General features: G+C 38.8%; 1 protein-coding gene across 3 annotated transcripts in view; it reads right to left on the bottom strand.

The window, feature by feature from the left end:
• The window catches only part of rbpj (recombination signal binding protein for immunoglobulin kappa J region), a 62,590-nt gene extending 41,446 nt beyond the window's left edge, over positions 1-21,144 (bottom strand). Inside the window, exon 1 of one of the 3 annotated variants that reach the window (XM_031895356.1) lies at positions 20,964-21,144. In XM_031895356.1, coding sequence (XP_031751216.1) covers positions 20,964-20,983 — 20 coding nt within the window. In that variant the 5' untranslated portion in view covers positions 20,984-21,144. Of the gene's footprint in view, positions 1-20,807; positions 20,919-20,963 lie in introns of those variants that run through there. The other 2 variants (XM_018089590.2, XM_031895355.1) reach the window with 2 other exon arrangements.
• Positions 21,145-21,466: the final 322 nt, after the last annotated feature.

The raw sequence follows: 21,466 nt of genomic DNA, 5'->3' as shown, positions 1-21,466 counted from the left end.
CCAGAATTGTAAGGAAATCAATATGAACATATGACCAGAATACACTATCAATGCAATGCAAAACATTTTCCTACCTGAAACCATTTCTAAACAAGGTATGGAGCCTCCAATCCATCATAACCTGCTGACAGCCCTGTCTCATACATAAGTGTGAAGGTCAGATTTCAAATGCTGTTTAGCTGCACTTGTGAAGCAAGAAACCTAACCGCATATTGTAGGTGGAAGCATTTCCTCTTTACTGAGAACCAAGGCAATTACACAGACAAGAAGGGTAGATGACTGCAAAAAGGTCAGGAACTCCAGGTTTCAAAAAGGGGTGAAAAACACTGTCCTGTAAGGGTTAGCGGCATTTATAACAAGGTCATGTTTACATGAACCAGACATCTGTCAGCTGTCCTGCTGCAGCAATGTGTAATCTGGTCAATTATACCAACACAGGCAATTACAAAACCTGCCAAATGTAGCTGTTTTTGTTTACAGACTTCCTTCACCATGTAGATTTGAAAAACAATTATTTCCGCCTCCCTGGTGAATATATATTAGGGCACCATTGATACAACTATTAGTTCTTAAAAAATAAACATCATACTACCATAATAACAATCCAACTTTATTGCTTCAAAATTATACACTGGCCTTAGCCCTGGAGTTCACTATGCTGAGCACCATACTGCCAGTTTTACCAAATTCCCTGACTGCCAGGGACAAGCACAGTACATTACTTTCTCATAAATTATGTACCACGCATGTGCCCTTCTAAAATCCAAGGAAGGGAAAACCTGGAACGTCAGAAAAAGATTTAAAAGCACCAAACCCATAATGCTCGAATTAGGCAAAATACCAAATTCACCACAAAAGAGTTGTCTAAAAGTTAAAATCTAATCCAAACACTAATGTGCCTATGCAAATTAGAGAACCAGTTAAAAATTGCATACATTTTGAACAAAAAATTTAGCATTGAGTTGTCCAGAAGTCATATGCCTTTAAGGTTTGAATTCAGCTTGGCTGAAAACTTTCTTTTTGCTAATACAGAATCAACATTTTCACTGTGAAAAGAATCTATACAGTTTAAAAACGACATTGCAAAATATTCACTATTCAAAAAATCATAGCACATTTTATTAAAAAACATTCAGACATTAGAAGGTGAGTGTAAGGAATTTCTGTTAAAGAACAATTTTAAGTATACATTATGTATACATTGTGTATATGTGCTTTTTACAAAAAAAAAAAAAAAATATTTACTCTCCACAATTGGGTTTAGTAACCACATACTGCAGGATGAAAACAGTAAATGACAATATTTACACATATTGGGTTCTATGATTCACAGTAACATTAGGGGACGTCTCTTAGAGACAAATAAACATTGGCAAAACAACCTGTGAGCTGATAAGTATATTCATCATATACAAAATATTACAAAAGAGGAACTTTTATGTAGCAAGCACATTTTAATAACCATCATTATTATATATAATAAAAATAACATATAACCTGTCACTGCCCCAATAAAATACAAAGCTACATTAAAGAGAAAGGTAACAACTACATACAGGAATAGGATCTATTATCCAGAACACTCAGGAGACAGGGTTTTCTGTAGTTTCGATCACCACACATTAAGCCTGCTAAAATCATTTAAACATAAATGATTTAATAATAAAAACAAATGTGATTGTTTTGCGACCAATTTGGATTCATGCAGCTTAGTAAGCACAAAAGTACAAGGTGCTGTTTTCTTATTGTAGAGAAACAGGAAATTATTTTGAAAAATTAGAATGATTTGCATAAAATGGACTCTATAGGAGATGGCCTTCCCATAATTCAGAACATTTTGGATAATGGGTATCTAGATTAGAGATCCTATACTGATATTGCATTTAAAGGACTGCTCTTTAAAGTGATACTGACACCAGAAATTAAACCTTTTTTATAACATTGTCATAACATTGCCTTTGCATGCTATTTATAATTTTGCCATAAAAGTATTTGTCCAAACTTTTACATTCCCTATCTGATCCCCCATGTTCCTCTATGAGGGGGCTGCCATATTTGTCCAGCAGGGGGCCGTTAGCATTAGAAGCTGTAACTGTCAGGCTGAGAAGGGACAGTCAGGTTGGCAAAACAGTCAGGTTTTGGGATTTCAAGTAACAATTACATACAAAAGCAAACCTATCAGCAAAAAATAATCAACATGACCTATAGGCAACTTTTTATGTAGATTCATATTTTAAAAAGTTGTTTTTTCGTGTCAGCATCACTTTAACCCAGGATGAGGTCAACAACTATTTTTTATTTTTTTTCAACAAAACATTGGTCTTCTGCCTACTATTTCACCGGTCTATCTGCCCAATCAGACTTAGGCATTACGATTTTGTAATTCCTTAACCCAGTGCTGTCCAACTGGTGGCTCACAGGCCGCATCTGGCCCCCCCATTAAACCCTGGAGGAGGGGGTGGCATCAGTATATCATTTTAAAACTTTTAAAGTTTTAAATACTGTCAAAAGTATAGAATTTTTTTTTTATAGTATACATTTAATTTTATAATATGACAAGAAACCAAGTGTGTTCAACTTTTTATTTTAGCAAGTTATATGGTCTGAAAAATCCCTTAACCAAAGAAAATTTTCTATATTACACGCAATTCTTTTCTTCGGATTGCAGCTTAGGTAGCTCAGTAACTGATGAGGTAACAGGTCTTACTAAGTAAAAGGCAACATCCCAAAACAGAAAATTTCCTCTTGATGGTAATAAACTCCCACTGGTCCCACTCACTATTAGCTAAGCCAAACTCTGAGCCAGGTTAGAGACAGAAAAAGATGGATGAGGAGGAAAAAAGCAAAGTGTCAAAATAAATAAACCCAGTATGGTATTTCCAGAACTTCCTTTATTATACTTCCAAAAAATCATTAATCAAAGTATTTGCTCACACAAATCCTAAGTCAAGCTAGAAACCCTCTATTTTCCTTCCAGTTTACAGCCGTGGTTTTCAGAAATTTTTGGTTTGGGGCCTCTTTTGCTGCTCACATATGAAAACACTAATCCATCAGCTACTCAGCTACAGTTCCACAAATATTTAATATAGCAATTAACCAGTGAAACCTAATAGTTCACATCATGCCCATCCTGCACTAACACAACAATAGTCCAAATCATGCCCATCCAACACTTCTTCTGACTCTTTTTAGCTTTCAAATGGAAGGGTCCCTGACCCCCAGCAGCCAAAGAAAAGTATTGGTCTATGAGGCTACAACTTTGTTAGTGCAATTTGTTCACGCCCTCTCCTATTCATATTCCAGTCTTTCATTGAAACCACTGCCTTGTTGTTAGGGTCATTTTGACTCTAGCAACCACATAGCTGCTGAAATTCCAAATTGAAAAGTTGCCGAACAAAAGCAAAATAATTAAAATACAAATAATAAAAAATGTTTACGGTAATTATAAACTAGAGTATCACTTTCTACATTATACTAAAAATACACGAAATGTGCAATGCCTGATGGTTTAGCTGAGCAAATAAAAAATTTGCTTTTTATGGAGGATCGTATCGCTGTTTATTTTAATTAATTTAAAGGTGAACCACCACTTTAAAAGTTCACCTAATCAAGCACTTTCTTCCTGGGTGGATGGAGCAAATGGAAATAACAGGGAGATGAAGCTTTTGCACCCAATGTGAATAGGTGATCAGCAGATGAATGTTCAGATGATGTTCAGTCCTACATGATGGTATGACTACCTCTCTGGGTCCCATAAATGCCATAATGGGATCTCCTTGTTGGTTCGATGCTTACATAAACCTAAGTGATAAATCAAACCTGAGAAGCCTATTAAAAAATGTTAGAGATGAGCATCTAAAATGTATTTAGAAAAATAAAATAAAAAAAAAATCTATACTTTTGACTAAAAGTTTTAAAATATATAAATCACTTCTAGCACCTTGGATTCAGGAATATAGTACATGTATGGTATCTGTTATCTGGGAACCCGTTATCCATAAAGTTCCGAATTAGGGGAAGGCCATCTCCCACAGACTTCATTACAAGCAAACAATTATGATTTTTAAAAATAATTTCCATTTTCTCTCTAGAAATAAAACAATAACTTGTACTTTTATATCCTAAGATATAATTAATCCTCATTTGGAAGCAAAACAATCCTATTAGGTTTATTTAATTTTTTAATTATATTTTAGTAGACATAAGGTATAGTCATCTGAATTACGCAAAGATCTCCTATGCGGAAAATCTAGGCCCCCAAGCATTCTGGATAACGGGTTCAATACCTGTAATCATTGCATATATAGTTTCCCAGAACATTAGAATACTTGCCATTTACAGGCGTAGGGTAAGTGATACATTTATAATTAAGAATTGCTGCAGCCTTTCATAATAATTTCAGTCTCTTTAAATGCCTATAATAATGATATCAGGGTGCATAAGCAGGGCTCAAAGCTGAGACCATTATAATGCATGTACTAAACAATATCCAAAAATATGACCCAAGGTCAAGAAAGCCAGGGGACACCAATTAAGATACTGGAAAAAGCATGCCAGTTCTTAAAAAGAAAAGTTAAAAAGTTAGCAATTGCTTTACTATGTCCTGTACGTGAAAACGAAACCATTTTTTTTTAGGGGGAAATGTGTGCGTCTGTCTAATATTTAACCCGGCTATTCTTATCTGCTATGAAGAAGCACTGTCTAGTAAATATTATAGTGGGAGGGAAGGGACTTTACATGTGTAGGATTCAACAAAATCTTCAATCTGCTTTCACTTTACATGAAAGTGCTACTGATGCTCCTATCAATGAAGAGAACTTTGTCAGTATTGCTAGATAATAGCTGAACAAAACATGGTGGTAAACAATCCACAATTTCCATTTATCCTTGAGGCTCCGACCTTTTTATGAAGTTCTGTGTCTCGGCAGTTACACTGGGTTGTGACCATCAGACTAGTATGAGTACATCTCTTAACTGCTCAGTGTGTGGCCAAAGTGTATCACCCTTGTATGCATTCACATATATCTGCATATATCTAACTTCTAATATAAATGAAGCTCCCAATTATCAGGGAGTAAAGTTTAAACATGTATAACTTCCATATAGGATTTGCTTTGTTTCACTCAGCACGAAAGATTATTTTTGACAGCATAGTGCTGCAATAGGCTATTTTGTAGAACCATGTACACTACTAGCCTGCAGTAGGCTGTGCTTCCAAAAGTTGCACCTACTTTGAGGCTACTGGGAGCAACAGGTTGCTAATGAGTCATTGGTTGGGGATCACTGGCCTACCGTGTGAACCTGATTAGTTATAAAGCATAAAAAACAATAATATTTAATATGGAAACACTTTCACGTGTTCCCACTGATGTTGGAACAGAGTGCCCACAATGCTTCAGAAGTTGCTGATTCAATTGGAAGGATGATTAAACCATTGTCAAACCAGTAACAGAAATTTAGCTTTAAGTAGCACAATATTATTGAAGTCCCATTTTTCAACGGCATATTAGTTATAAACCACATTTTTGAATGGCCTGAAAAACAAAAAGGTTAAAGGGGACCTGTCACCAAGACATGAAAAGCTGTATTCTAAGCCAGTTTTAAATCAATAATGAAACCCAATTTCCTATTTTACTGAAACATCCATACCTGTCACATAATAACTGAAAAATATCAGCTTTCAATCAAATTTTACCATCCCAGCCTTTATGACTGAGGCACAGCAATTACTTTCACTTTCATTTCAGCACTTCCTTGATGTCACTGCCTTCCTCACATGCCCCTTACTGTCCCCCTTACTGTCTATAAATGTGTAGCCAATGCATGGTCATGTGCACCAGGTCCCCCATTTTTGCGCATGCATGAGATTAATAAGTTTCAACAAAATGGCATCTACCCATATGCTCTTTTTGTGATTTCCAACAGAATGATGGAAAGATTTAAACAATTTATAAGTGTAAGTAAAATTTGTTAAGCATGATTAAGATAATACAATTTGGAATGATTTCCCCTAGACCAGAAGCACTTGTCCCTGATTATAATGGACATTGGCTTGGATAAGCTTAGTAAAAGCCAACCAAGCAGACACAGTTCCCTGTGGATGCAAGGTAGACGGCCACATTCCACTGATCCAATCAAATTGCAGGGAGGCCAGGGACCACAAATATATACAGGAGAAATTCAGTTACAGCATTACAGACTGTAGTTCAATGGTATAGTGCTGCCCCTAATGAAATCAGACACCAAGAGGGTAATTTTTCAACATTTGATTTTAATTTTTCCCATGATTAGAGTTTTTAAATGCTAAAACTCCCAATATTTGAATTATGGTTTAAAAAACTTGAATGTCCGATATTTAAGTGCAAAAAAACCCCGAAAACTTGAGTGTAAATATTCAGCATGTAAATGCTTGCAAGTTTCTGTAAAAGTCAAAGGGAGTTGTCTTAGTCAAAGTCAAGCCATATTATCAATTTGAGATTTTTGAGTTTAAGTTTTTTTATTATATATTTTATATTTATAAATAAGCAAACATTTGTAATTTTTTTTTAAATGTGAGTTTATTCGAATTAGTAAAAAAAACTCTCCAATTCATGAACTGGAAAACGATAAATAAGCCCATTACTGATATTCAATCAGATAGCAAAACAAGAAAAATTTTATAGACTACTTCACGGTTTATCCAAAGCTAGCCACAAACATCACGCAATGTGACTATCTGCAACTGAAAAGAATAACTGCTTGCCACTAGCCAACAAGCGTTGGCCAGTGCACGCTAGTTCATCACATGCTGAGGTCTGCAGGTTAAAAGTACAGCTAGAAAGGTGATGGCACTATTGCTTTGCATTAGAATCCTTTGGCAAAGTACTGACACGGCAACAAAGGCATATGGGATAAAGTACTATATTTGAAAACTAAATTCATGCTAAGGTCAGCCTACCGTGAGTGTAAAGAGCACAAAAACATATTCCACATGGTAGGAGGGACAACTCTTACAGTGCGGCATGCATAATATCACAAAGCATGCAAAAGTCCCTAAATGCAATGAAACTAACCGCATCCATTAAAATGCAAGTCTTTATGTATGTCATCGCGTAGTGAAAGAGGAGAGTTCCTTATATTTGGTATTTAAAATAAAGATGTTTCTGTTTTGAACAGTAGAAATGAAACTGAGGAAATAAAATGTGTGTCAGACTTTAAAAGGCCAGCAGTAATACATTAAAAACTTCTTTTAATTACTGCTGTTACTAATTGCCATATATAGGCTAATATAACCTACTGACTTGGACCCCTTTAGAAGCAGCTTATTGGCCTGTAAATCTGATCAATATCAATTAGAAGTAGGCTGATGAAGTCCTAAATTGAAAGGTCTCCATAGGACCAATTAGGATACAATCAGATGAGCCAGAGCGAGGCAGCCTTGCCATACAGAGGGGTGTAAAGGTCCATGATCAGATTAATTTCAAACTAAAATTTCTGCTTTAAAGGAAAAGTAACCCTAACATTTTTTAAGTAAAAAAGCTATTCTACCCAGCACAATAACTACCCTATCCTGCAAACCACTTAGTATTTTAAATGCTTTAATAGAAAATACCTGCTAAAACTTGGCTTCCTGTCAATTGAACTACGGCGATATGGCGAAGGAAGGAGCAGCATTCACTATGCGACGATCAATTTATCAAGCCTAGCCTTCTTTCTGTATAGGAAGGAGTCAAGCTAGGCTCGATTAATTGATCAGGGTAGAATAGCTTTTTTACTTAAAAAAATTTAGTGTTACATTTCTTTAAAACAATGCTTTAATTTTGAGCTGCAGGGAGGGAAAACTATATAAAAGTCCACACAACAGTCCAGTATCAATACTTTCAAAGGGTCACCAATTCCCTTGATTTTATCAGTCACTTTTCTGAAAGGTAACGGAATTACTGACTACAAGTACAGGTATATAGGCAAGTTTTGGATTATACTAGCATTAAGTATAGAAAGTGCAGGAAACAAAAAACTTTATTATTTCTAAACAGGACAAAGAAACTGAAACCACTATCGCTTTCCAATTTCACTGAGAAGGTAAACAAATAACTAGTCCACAGATACGCCCTCTGTATACTGAGCTGCCTGCTAGATCTTTATAGTTCATTACAGAAAAATAGTATCCAGTGTTAGGGCTGTGACAGACAGGGAGATTAGTCACCACGCGACAAATCTCCCTTGTCGCAGGCGACTAATCTCCCCGATATGCCATCCCACCAGCTAGAATGTAAATCGTCAGTGAGGGGGTATATGTGGCGCCGAAAGTTTCCTTTCAAGGCAACTTTGGCAAATCGCTGTGCCGCATAGGACATCCCACCAGCGATTTACATTCTAGCCACACAACAAATCTCCCCGTCTGTCACAGCCCTTACAGTGTAAAAAGACCAATGAACCAAATGTATTAGGGAGTATGGGAGGATGGACTAAGAGTAAAGAAGTCTGGGAACTGATGCTAAAAAAAGACTTGTTACATTAAGAAATAATTCCAAATCCCTTTAAAACTTTACTTACACAACATAAATTATATAAATCTTGTGCAATGACAATGCATTGAGGCAGGGCAGGCAACATAAGATTGACATTTATTTACAGATGTTTTAATAAAAACAAGAATTTGAGTTTCATGTTTAATTTGCAAAGGACTTTACTTTTGACAGGTCGCCTTTAACTGACATGACAGTCCAAATTAAAACGCCAGTCCATGATACCTATCATTCTGTAAATTAAACTTCTCAGTTTGACATTTAAACAAGCAGGACAGATACATTGAAATAAAAAAATGAAGCCATGAAGCAAAGAAACTGAAACTGGACAAATAAAAATCATAATTTTAAGGAACAAAAGGAAATGTAAACCATATTATCTTACGTATGAGTTCACAAGTGCTTACAAATAGAACAGAAAGGCAAGAAAAGCAAGCTCCAGCAATGAACTTACAGGGATACAGAAACATCTGGTTGGTGAATGCATAATAAAAAACAAAATCACCTTCAAAACAGCTAGTGTTTTTCTCTCATCATTATAAATACACTAGTTCAGTGAGCTATGATAAGATGAGTCCAAGTAAAAGTGAAAAGGCTGTCGCTTTGTGTTTCCCGTAAACTAGCAATTGAAAAAGTCATTTCAGTTCTGGCCACAAGATGGATATTGAAGATATCAGATATTTTACAAGCATTACATGAAAAAAAAAAACATATAAACATTCAATTAACAGAAACCCATGTCTAGTGAATGTTGAACTGTATTTTGTCAGTGTAAGCACTGCCTTTTTATGAAGACTTATTGGAAAGTTTGGGGAAATAATCCAGAATTCTTGGTTTAGTCATAGATGGTGGTGTCAGTGTATCCCCTGTGTGACACAGAAACAGGAGTTTTAACCACTCCACTCTCGACACCAGGGACTGCTGGAGTTACAGATGGTGTGCAGAAGAGAGAGACAACAGATGTAGCCTGACTAATGCAATTGTGGAGCGCTGTGGTTGCAACCTCAAGCAGCAATATCATTTAACAGATGGATTTTTTAAGGAGCATTTAAGCACACAACAATGTACATTTATGAATATAATAATATATCACAATATACAAATATTCAGTGTGAAAAAAAATAACTATGAACGTGTGACGAAGGGCAATTCCATTTTTGACTGGCTGATCAACTAAACAACCAATCGCCATACTACGAAAATTATCGGGACCATAATTCTGAGCCCACACGGCCGAAAATCGCATGAAGCCATTTTATCGGTATGTGCATGGCCAAACTTTACTTTAGTTCACTGTGCCATTTCACATGCTACTTTTTGGTATTATTTCTCCTCTTCCGCCTGTACAGACACACCAGGAAAATAAAATAACTACTTTTCATACGTAGTCTATGCCCTCTGGCTAGTGTCTGCATGCCCTTAATTGTTTAAACATAGCATCATCCCCATGCCGCCATAGGGTTACTAGTAACAGACAATATAATTGTCTTGAACATTTTACCAAAGTTAAATAAAAAAAAAAAAAAACTCTACAGAAATGCATCTATTTACAGCTACAAATTTCAATCTTATACAATCTTATGACAAGTCTGTTTACCAATTTACTGACTTCCAATACAAAAAAAACCAGTGTGGGAATATAGCAAATGGTCAGAACAGAGCTATGCTATTGATCATTGCATATCTATAAAGGCTGACATGCATTTCATCAACACGGGCTAAACAGGACTTATTGCTCAATAAGTCCAATTCCTGTATATTGTGTCACTGTAGACTCTAATTTAGGACTTAAAATAAATTGAAAGCTGTATAGGTCCCAGACTGTAACTTATAATATACTTATACTTATAATATATACTATATGACCAAAATCAACTAGACACCTGCTAACACATACTTTTAAAACCAAGGTTATTAATATGAAGTTGATTTAATACTTTGCTTTAATAACAGCCCTGTTCTTCTGTAAATGTTTCCTAGAACATTTTGTTTGGGGGGCGCGGGGGGAGGGGTGTCAGCTTCCGTTCATCTGCAAAATGTTGAGTTGGAGCTGAAGCTTGGCACTGTGCACAGTAATGTTAGGTTTGCATACGGCTGTTTGCCCTCAGATATTTGTATCTTCTTAAACTCCACGTGAATAGTTCTTAACTTGCACTGCTTACAGAGTCAGTTTTGAACTATGTATGAATATGAGATGCAGTTTTTCATACTGAACAATTTAGTACTTAGTTTTACATCTCCCAAGGTTACCCTAGCAGGGCAGAAATTTGACCCCTGACTTGCTGGAAAGGGGGCATCCTATGATACTTTTCAAGTTAAAGGCCACTGGGCCTTTCAGTATGACCAGTTTTACTGCTAATTTTGTTTCTGGAGCTTACATACAATATATGCTTACTATACACCTATTTTAGCAATTCCACTTATTAGAAGGGGTGTCCAGATACTTTTGGCTATATATACTCTAACTCTAGGTAAGAGCAAGATCTGAAATCTATCTTTGAGGGTGCACCCCTGTGATCCACTGCACGTAACTCACTAGGGAATAACCACACAGATTAAAAGTTTCATTACAGGGAAAGTTATTAAACCTTGAATCCATTTTCAATAAATGACCTGAAAACTTTTACCGCATAGAGTGATCCATTACATCATCAATGGTTACCATAATACGAATACCCAATAAAAAGGTATGTCCAATGGAAATTTCAAATGTTCAAGGAGCTTATCCTATTCACACTAGATCAGAAGCCTTTACAAAAAATGGAACCAAGGGCAAATTAAAACCACTAGCTTGTCTAGACCTGGAATGAAAACACTCGGAATACAACCTAATACAGAGGCTTATCGTCACTTTACATCTGTGCATAACCACAGAGGGTGGGGTGAGCACCAAGCTATCATTAAGAAGAGCATTCAGCCATTAACTCCTACTTTTCGCCACTACCTTTGTGTCCATCACTCACCTTACCCTTGTCCCCACTGTGTCATTTTCTTTCTGGGTCCCCTCAAAAGCTATGCTGCGTATACTTTAAAAAAAATTATTTCCCTTTTCTCTGTAATAAAGCAGTACCTTGTATTTGATCCCAACTAAGATATACCTAATGCTTAGTGAAGGTAAAACAATCCCACTGGGTTTATTTAATGTTGCAATGATTTTTAGCAGACTTAAGGTATGATAACCCAAATTACTCAAATACCCCAATTCTGGAAAACCCCAGGTCCCTCACATTCTGTGTAACAGATCCCGTACCGGTATAAGGATATTAAAAGCCCCTGAGGAGTTCCACAACCATCTAATGGCTGAAGGCCAAGTGCTTTCATACAGGTCATAATAGGAACCCCTCAAATTTTTTAATTGATAAATAAAAATTTAATAATGATAGCAGACACGTTGTCCTTAATTATACCTTTATCTATATATGCTGACTGAATGAAGATCAAATATTCATACAAGCAAATTATCACAAGACTGTTCTTCCATAGCTACAGTTTACCTTGTATTTGTGGAAAACAAGATCAGACAATTAAAAGAAAATGGGGTTTTACCAAAAACATGTAACTATACAAACTGTGCCTTAGGTAACCAGGAGAAGGTGGTATTATTTTTACTGGCCATTAGACTGTGTTATTAAAGGAACAGTAACACCAAAAAATGAAAGAGCTTTCAAGTAATAAAAATATAATGCACTGTTGCCCTGCACTGGTAAAACTGGTGTGTTTGCTACAGTAACACTACTATAATTTATATAAATAAGCTGCTGTGTAGCCACGGGGGCAGCCATTCAAGCTGGAAAAAAGGAGAAAAGGCACAGGTTACATAGCAGATAACAGACAAGTTCTGTAGAATACAATAGTGTTTTATCTGTTATCTGCAATGTGCCTGTGCCTTTTCTCCTATGAATGGCTGCCTCCATGGCTACATAGCAGCTTATTTATATAAATTATAGTGGACTTTCTGAAGTAAACACACAACGTTTACCAGTGCAGGGCAGCAGCACATTATATTTTAGTTACTTTTAAACACTTTCATTTTTTGGTGTTACTGTTCCTTTAATGTATGCTCTTAAGAAAAGGCTAATGCAAAGTTGTTAATGCAAAGTTACTAATGCAAACACCATTGTTTAAACAAAACAGCTAAGAATAACACAACTGAATTTAGCATTGGGTTTCATGTCTACATACTGTGTTATTGATAAGTGGCAGAGAAATAATAAGGGTAATGTCCCATGGGGAGACTAGTCGCCCGCGATAAATGTCTGCTACCGCGACTGATCTCCCCGAAAATCCTTTCCACTGGCAATTCCCTTTATTGGCCCACTTAATAATCTCTACAGACGTTAACAGAACTACTACTGTGACCACAGGGGATACTGTCCTCACTTAAAGGTGGCCACACACGTGGTGATCTGACGATGGTCGCACAAAAGATCGTCAGATCCGCCACTAACCTTCAGGGCTGAAACAGGCAGATAAGGAGGTAGAAATAATAGGATACCTCCTTCTGCCAATTCAGCACTGAAGGCAGATCTTGGTCAGGCGCCTTTTATGGCGCCCGAACAAAATCTTTTAACTGGCCCGATCAGCTTCCTGCGATATCGGTCGACTCGCCATACATGCACCGAATATCGTACGAAACGAGGTTTCGTACGATATTATCGGTGCGTGTATGGCCAGCTTAAGGGTTGTCCACCTTTTAGTTAACTTTTACTGTGATGTAGAGAGTAATATTCTGAGAAAATTTTCAATTGGTCTTCATTTTTTATTATTCGTAGTTTTTTGGCTCAGGGGTCAGTGACCCCCATTTGAAAGCTGCAAAGAATAAGAAGGTGGCAAATAATACAAAAACTATGAAAAACAAATAATGAATACTAACTGAATATAGTTAGTAAGGCTAAATGTAATCTATAAAGGCTGGAATGAGCAAATGTCTAAGGCTGATGCCACACTTAGGGGCACATTTACTAATCCACGAATCCGAATCCCGAATGGGAAAAAATCGGATTGGAAACGAAAATTTTGCGACTTTTTCGTCGCCTTCGCATTTTTTTCGTATTTTGCGCGACTTTTTCGTCGCCATCGCGATTTTTTCGTATTGAGCAATTGTAAACGGCGGAAAAACCAAACCGATTTTTTTCGCAACGGCAACGAAAAAGTCGTGGAAAATATACGATAAAGTCGTAACGGCAACTAAAAAAAAATCGCAAAAATACCGATCATTACGGAAAAAAACGCATTCTGACCCTTTAGGTCCGTTCGTGCATTAGTAAATCTGCCCCTTAGAGTATGGCGAAAATAGCACCATAAGTTCCTACCTGTGCCTGCACCGGAATGAATGGAATACGCTCGGGTGCAGGCACATGTAACAGATATCCACTGAAGATAAGTCTTGCGTTTTTTTGGCGGATATCGGCTACATGTGCCTGCACCCAAACGTATTTCATTAATTCGGGTGCAGGCACAAGGTAGGGTAAATCTACAGTAGAAGGGCGTATTCTCGGCACAAGCCCAAACACACAAGTGAAAGTTAAAATAGTCTGGTTATTAACTGGCCAACTTCACCTGCCCAAATACCAGCTTTAATAAAGTGAACAAAAGAAGGCATTACACTGCATAAAGGCTAACTTGCATGTGTTATATGTAAATGACATACAGACAAAAAATTGCAGATTTTTGTTGGATGTTAAATATATCTTGGACTTCAATAAAACAGGAAAATAATCAAGAAAAATTATAAAGGATGCACAGCTTTACCAAGCAGCAATTTACGAATTAACCCTAATCACACATAGTCAGGCGTGTTCTAAAAAAACCCCATAAATATACACTTTACAAAATACCTTACTGCTCAATGAATTTTTGGGATTATTTTACAAAAATTTGAATTCCAAACATTAGAAGCCCAGGTCAAGTATTTACAGAAGGGGTTTTGCTACTCAGTTTTACTCAATGGCAAAATACATCAAGGTAAAAAAAAAGGGGGGGCCAGAAAAATCACACGTTTCCTGAAAGAAAAAACCCTGAAGAATCAGAAGCCAGCTGAGCAGTCTTTCTATATACGACTATACAAATGGGAATTATTGCTAAATACATCACATCACCATGTGTGAGTATACCACAATATACAAAATGAGGCCAAACAGATATTCCCAGGGGTTGAAATTTCCACTAGTCTGTGCATGTTTATTTTTTTTGCATAATCCATTCGATCAGGGAAAACTAAGACTTTGTCCAAGTTCAGAAAATGCTGCTTGAGCAGTCGAATACCAAATATGCACAACTATAAAACAAATATGCAAACAACCAAATCCCCAAGTGGGAACAATTTAGCTGTTGTCACATTTGATACTTTAAAGATTCCCAAAACACACAAGCAGTTATACATATGGTCAAACAGTCCCTACACTCGCAAATAGCTTTCCTCTCTGAAACTGGGCCAACAACCTCATTTGGGCCAATTTTATTCAAGTAAGATTTTTCTCTCTAAGTAAAAGAAACCTACACTGTAAATCTGAATAAAGCTATCATTATAGAAAATAAGAATAGGGTGCAAACAATCAGCACCAGGGGTGCAACACACTTCCGTCAGAAAAGGAAGGACATGATTTGGATATGTAGAATGAAACTGCTCAAATAAATCTAATGGAAAATGAGAAATATATGCATTATAAGGAATAGTCCAGAAACTCTGGTCAGCCAATCAGTACCAAGTTTGCTTTACTGTACCATAGTCATGTCTATATAAAACTTTCCTGTATTAGAAAGATATTGAACGCACATGTATGATTAGAAGGGAGAAATCAAACTCTTATTTTAATTTTGTGCACCTCTCAAAGATCAGTGCCATTGTCTATGGATACATTACCCCCAAAACTTCAGCATTGTTGCCTATTCACACATTAGCATGTAATGATGCATTCTATCCAGAGATATCTCATTGGGAGTCTAGAGCTATAGTTCCCCCTTAAGATCACATTTCCTACTTTCCACACCTTCTTTAGTCTATGCCTGTTGCAAAGATTGTTTTATGTGAAAGTGAATTTTCCATTACTCCCAAACACACTAACTTTTCAGTTGACTAAATGCAAAATACTGTCATTTTCTAATATAAATGTCTTGAAAACCCTTTACAAATAAGTTTGTAAGGAAAATCCAAGGACTTAAAAAAAGGCCTAAAGACCTAATTGTTTACACCAAGCTTTTGCTATTATGTACTAGTCAGTACCATCAGAAGATGGCAGTGCATGCAGGTTTAATGGCATTTTCACTATTTATATAGTGGCAGCAAGTAATGCAGCACTTTACAACAATATAATAAACACAGACCTTTCAATAGAGTGTAACATAAGGGGATCTATTGCTGTCTTACAGATGTTAAGATTTGTAGTTCCATATTTCTACTCTGGACCAGGGGTATCAACATGAGGAGTTATCCCTCTGCCACACACTCATTCTTACCCACACTAGTCTACTGCACTTTAGAACTAAACTACATGGAAGATTTTGTAAGATGGTGTCAGATCAACAGATTGCATTCCACAAGTCGGATGTAGTTGCATGGGATAAAAAAAATAATTGGACTGAAAAATCTAATGTATAAACTACACAAAAGAATTGACATCAGATACTGTATGTTACAAGCTACATCTACGTCAGACAATTTAAAAGCTGATGGTGACTGAAATACTTTTTTCTTCTCAATGAAATACATTCAGATATCCAGTGTAGTTTATCCCTAAGGCTGAGGGCACATGGAGTGTTAGCTCCACTGCCCTTACCCTGCCATTTCTTTTGCAGTCTGAGAGAAGCGGACCCGCGTCCCTACGCACCTCAGTAAAACTAAACTGACAAGTACAGCTTCCGCCTCTGCTTGGCTACATGAAGCAGAGCCAAGCGGGCATTGCCCGATAATGCAAAGGCAGACATTTTTGAGACGGCCCCTGCTCAGCTTCGTTTCATGTAGCTGGAGGGAGGCGTAAGCAGTACTTGTTAGTGCAGTTTTAATCAGATGCGTAAGGGAGTGGATTTGCTTCTCAGCCTGCAAACCAAACGCAGATTGAGAGCAGCGGAGCCAACATGCCATGTGCCCTGAGCCTAACGCTGTGTATGTGTGCTGAAGATCTAAATGACTGATTTATTTCCTCTTGTAAATTTTCACATCTTCTTCAGGGACTGGTGACATTTCTATAGATTTTTTTTAAAGCACAGCCAGAGGCAAGTAGAGGCAACATATCTACATACAATCTGCCTGATCCTCATTCTCTTCGATTGCTCTATAGTGGCAACCAAGTATGCGCACGTCACACAAGAGTGTCTAGCTAGCTGTCATTTCTAAGAATTCCCAGAAGGCACACCTCCACTGTCAATATTTGGGTGGAGCAGAAACCGACGGGAAATTAAGTCTGTGTTTTGGTTTTAAGGCTAAAGACAGACACCTTAAGTGTCCTGCCATGTTCTCTTGAAGCCGCTGGGGACACTGATGGCCAGTGCTGCCATATGGCCAGCAATAGGAATTAAGCAGGTGAGCAATGGCAGAACCATGCACCTTGTTGGTACAGCCTATCACTGGGAACTTTGCTGTAACGTCAGCACAAAGCTTCACTACAGCAACAAGCTGCAAAACCCACATAAACACTGCACTCTTTGTTCTTACCAGAGTAAGCTAGAACAGATAGAGACAATTTAGTTATCCATATAGCCTTTGTTTTAACACATTGGTGCTACTCTAGAAAAATATACCCATGGTACTTTTCCTTAGACAGTAAAGAATAAGTACACAGAATTTTAATACACTCTAAAATTTGGATGTAAATACACCCTAAAGCCCACATCAACAATGTTTTATGTAAATCAAGGTTAAACCTGTTTAAAATCCATTACACATTATTTTAAGCTATAATTTATTCTATGGCCCTCACTTTAGGAATGGGAATCAAGAAACACATCTAAGCTTCTCTGGGACAACAGCTACACAGACTTCATAGTGTATGTAGACATTATATTCACACAACAGATCATATATAAAGGCTGAGTTGGGTATCTTTCATAACCTACAATGAATCAGTGTTAAACCTGTGAAGTTCAAGAACAACTTACAACCACATACCAGATCAAGATTATGTCACTGAGTGGCCCATTTCTGTGGCATATTAACTGCTATATAATGCCACCAGTTAACCCAAAAAGCTTAGCAACAGCGCCTACATGAGATAAAAATAACATAATTTTGATCAAATTGTAAGAAATGCCTGTGCATATAGGGCCAGTTGAAGGTATACTGGTATCTGGTATCTCAGTAAGCAGACTCACTGGTCAGACAAGGTTATTAGAAATGGTCACACTAAAAGCAAAGCTGCTAATGCACCAAGAATGGATAGTTGCCATACATAGACAGTTGGGATCAATGGTTGAAAAGTGCCTAACAGCCCAACCAAATTTATCCTAAAGAGGCTAAAGACCCCGCTATGCACGCAGGAATGAACTACAAACAAGATTAAAGCTGTGGCTGCATAAAAGTATTTTGTAACATACTTCTATTTCTCATGAGACTAATGTTTCCTTTACATACTGGTGTAAGACAAATGTAAAATATTAGACACTACCCATATCGCAGCTACCAGCGAATGAAGACATTATGTTGCTCTAAAAAGGCATAAGCAAATATTTGTAAAAATGTAAACTACTTTTTATTTTTACTTAATAACAATATTCTTTATTTACTTTAGCACGAACATCGGAAACGGAAATACCCTGGGGAACCAAAACAAGAGAATAATTTGCAGCACCTTTCCTTAAGAATCATTAAGCCTAGGTTATTACGCGAGTTACATTTGCTATGAGACTTCATGAACACAAGCACCAGAAAATAAAAGTTTACACTTCGTGACAAGGGATGTTAAAGTGCCAAAGAGCCTATTTCCCACAAAGTGCAGAGATACAAACAGAACAAGGATCCTCAGATATCTAGTAGTAACTAGATATTAAAGGCATCCACTGTAAAATCACTTTAAGTTGCCCTAAACTTTGGTAATGAGATTTTTTTTTTTAATACACATTTTATGAAATAGAGCAGCGAGCACCCCACCGGACCCCCGCAGCTGCAGCGTCTTTACCCCCTGAAGTTACGGCCTGCTTGCAGTATCGCTCACACAGAAGAATCTTTCAGGTACACAGAAACAAGTCAACTCTTAGACGTGTGTGTTTACATACACAACACTTCACTAACAGCAATGAGGGATCTGACACAAATAGAGAGGAATCGCACATCAGCAGAAGCAATAGATGCCAGATCCAAGCACACAGATAAAGAACGACACACACACACACACAGAACCATGGAATGAGTATCCCACAAATACAAGGACTTCACGCAGATAATGGCTCACACACCTACAAGGGACACTAACACAGGGGAGGGATGTTTGGGGGAAACACTCACATATGAAGCATATCACAGCCACAATGAGGGGTAACAATGACACACACACAGGGATGGGGAAAGTTAAGCTGTGTGTAAGCACAGTTGCAATACTTAGCCCCCCTCAGACATTCTGAAGCACAATACAGGCTGGTTTTTGGCCAACTGAAAGCCACCCAGACTAAAGCTGGGGTATGTTACACACAAATAAGTGAATCCCCTATACACACACATAAATATAAGGCATCTCACACACACACACAAGGAGGGATTTCTCCTGTTTCTCACACACACAGCCAGCCTCACACAAGCACACACACACTAGGAGGGATTTCTCCTGTTTCTCACACACACAGCCAGCCTCACACAAGCACACACACACTAGGAGGGATTTCTCCTGTTTCTCACACACACAGCCAGCCTCACACAAGCACACACACACACACACACACACACTAGGAGGGATTTCTCATGTTTCTCACACACAAGCACACACACACAGCCAGCCTCACACAAGCGCACACACACAGCCAGCCTCACACAAGCACACACACACAGCCAGCCTCACACAAGCACACACACACAGCCAGCCTCACACAAGCACACACACACAGCCAGCCTCACACAAGCACACACACACAGCCAGCCTCACACAAGCACACACACACAGCCAGCCTCACACAAGCACACACACACAGCCAGCCTCACACAAGCACACACACACAGCCAGCCTCACACAAGCACACACACACAGCCAGCCTCACACAAGCACACACACACAGCCAGCCTCACACAAGCACACACACACAGCCAGCCTCACACAAGCACACACACACACAGCCAGCCTCACACAAGCACACACACACACACTAGGAGGGATTTCTCATGTTTCTCACACACACAGCCAGCCTCACACAAGCACACACACACACACTAGGAGGGATTTCTCATGTTTCTCACACACACAGCCAGCCTCACACAAGCACACACACACAGCCAGCCTCACACAAGCACACACACACACTAGGAGGGATTTCTCATGTTTCTCACACACAAGCACACACACACAGCCAGCCTCACACAAGTGCACACACACACACACAGCCAGCCTCACACAAGCACACACACACACACACTAGGAGGGATTTCTCATGTTTCTCACACACAAGCACACACACACACAGCCAGCCTCACACAAGCACACACACACAGCCAGCCTCACACAAGCACACACACACAGCCAGCCTCACACAAGCACACACACACACAGCCAGCCTCACACAAGCACACACACACACAGCCAGCCTCACACAAGCACACACACACACAGCCAGCCTCACACAAGCACACACACAGCCAGCCTCACACAAGCACACACACAGCCAGCCCACAAGCACACACACAGCCAGCCTCACACAAGCACACACACACAGCCAGCCTCACACAAGCACACACACACAGCCAGCCTCACACAAGCACACACACACACAGCCAGCCTCACACAAGCACACACACACACAGCCAGCCTCACACAAGCACACACACACACAGCCAGCCTCACACAAGCACACACACACACAGCCAGCCTCACACAAGCACACACACACACAGCCAGCCTCACACAAGCACACACACACACAGCCAGCCTCACACAAGCACACACACACACAGCCAGCCTCACACAAGCACACACACACACAGCCAGCCTCACACAAGCACACACACAAGCACACACATAAGACCCATGTAGGATGGGCTTCTCTATCTCTCACACATACACATATAGCGATTCTCGCATAAAACACACGCATGTTCTTGCCCGACACACTGAGCTGGAGCAGCGCACAGTTCAAATAAAGGCACAAACACAGAGATGCGAGTCTCACATTCCGCTTCCCACAGCTGCGGGGCTCAGGCCGGCCGCTCTCTAGCTTTCATAGCCCGCTTATCCCCAAGCCACCCCTAAGCCTCTCCCTGGCTCCGTAGCTTCCACGAAGCCCATCTTCCCATCCCGTCCCAACCGCCCTGACTCCCAGACTTACCCTGTCACAACAGGCGCCATCTTCCACAAACTCTCGCCAAAACTCCAAACCTCGCGAGAGCGGGGCTGCTGCCGGGGCCCCGCCTTCTGGCGATTGGCCACGCCTCCAAACAGCGTCTCAAGTCGTGAAAGGTTCTGGCAGAGCTGAGGGGACTGTTGGTTACTTGTGTACGTGCGCCAAGCAGAACAATTCCACACTGACAAATATGTATATTTGTAGAGTTGCTAAATATAGATTCTCACAAACTATAACACTCAACAGGTCTTGCCAAAAAATAAATATTTTTATTGGTTCATAAACCCAACCTTTCTCAAGGGAGCAAACCGAATGTAAAAGTATTCTGGAGAATGCCATAGTGGCTGTAATAAGATGGTGTACACACACTCATTTGTGCAGAAGCTTACTATTTAAAAGATATTTGTAGTTTTATACTGCTATTATAAGTAGAGCCTTGGTAGGTCTTTTCAAAGTGCTGTAGTCTGGGCAACCCTGTGGTCAGATAC

This window comes from Xenopus tropicalis, chromosome 1 (assembly GCF_000004195.4).
Source record: "Xenopus tropicalis strain Nigerian chromosome 1, UCB_Xtro_10.0, whole genome shotgun sequence".
NCBI classification, from domain to species: Eukaryota; Metazoa; Chordata; class Amphibia; order Anura; family Pipidae; genus Xenopus; species Xenopus tropicalis.
Note: the sequence above shows the minus strand (reverse complement) of the source record. Positions and strands in the feature narration are given on the sequence as shown.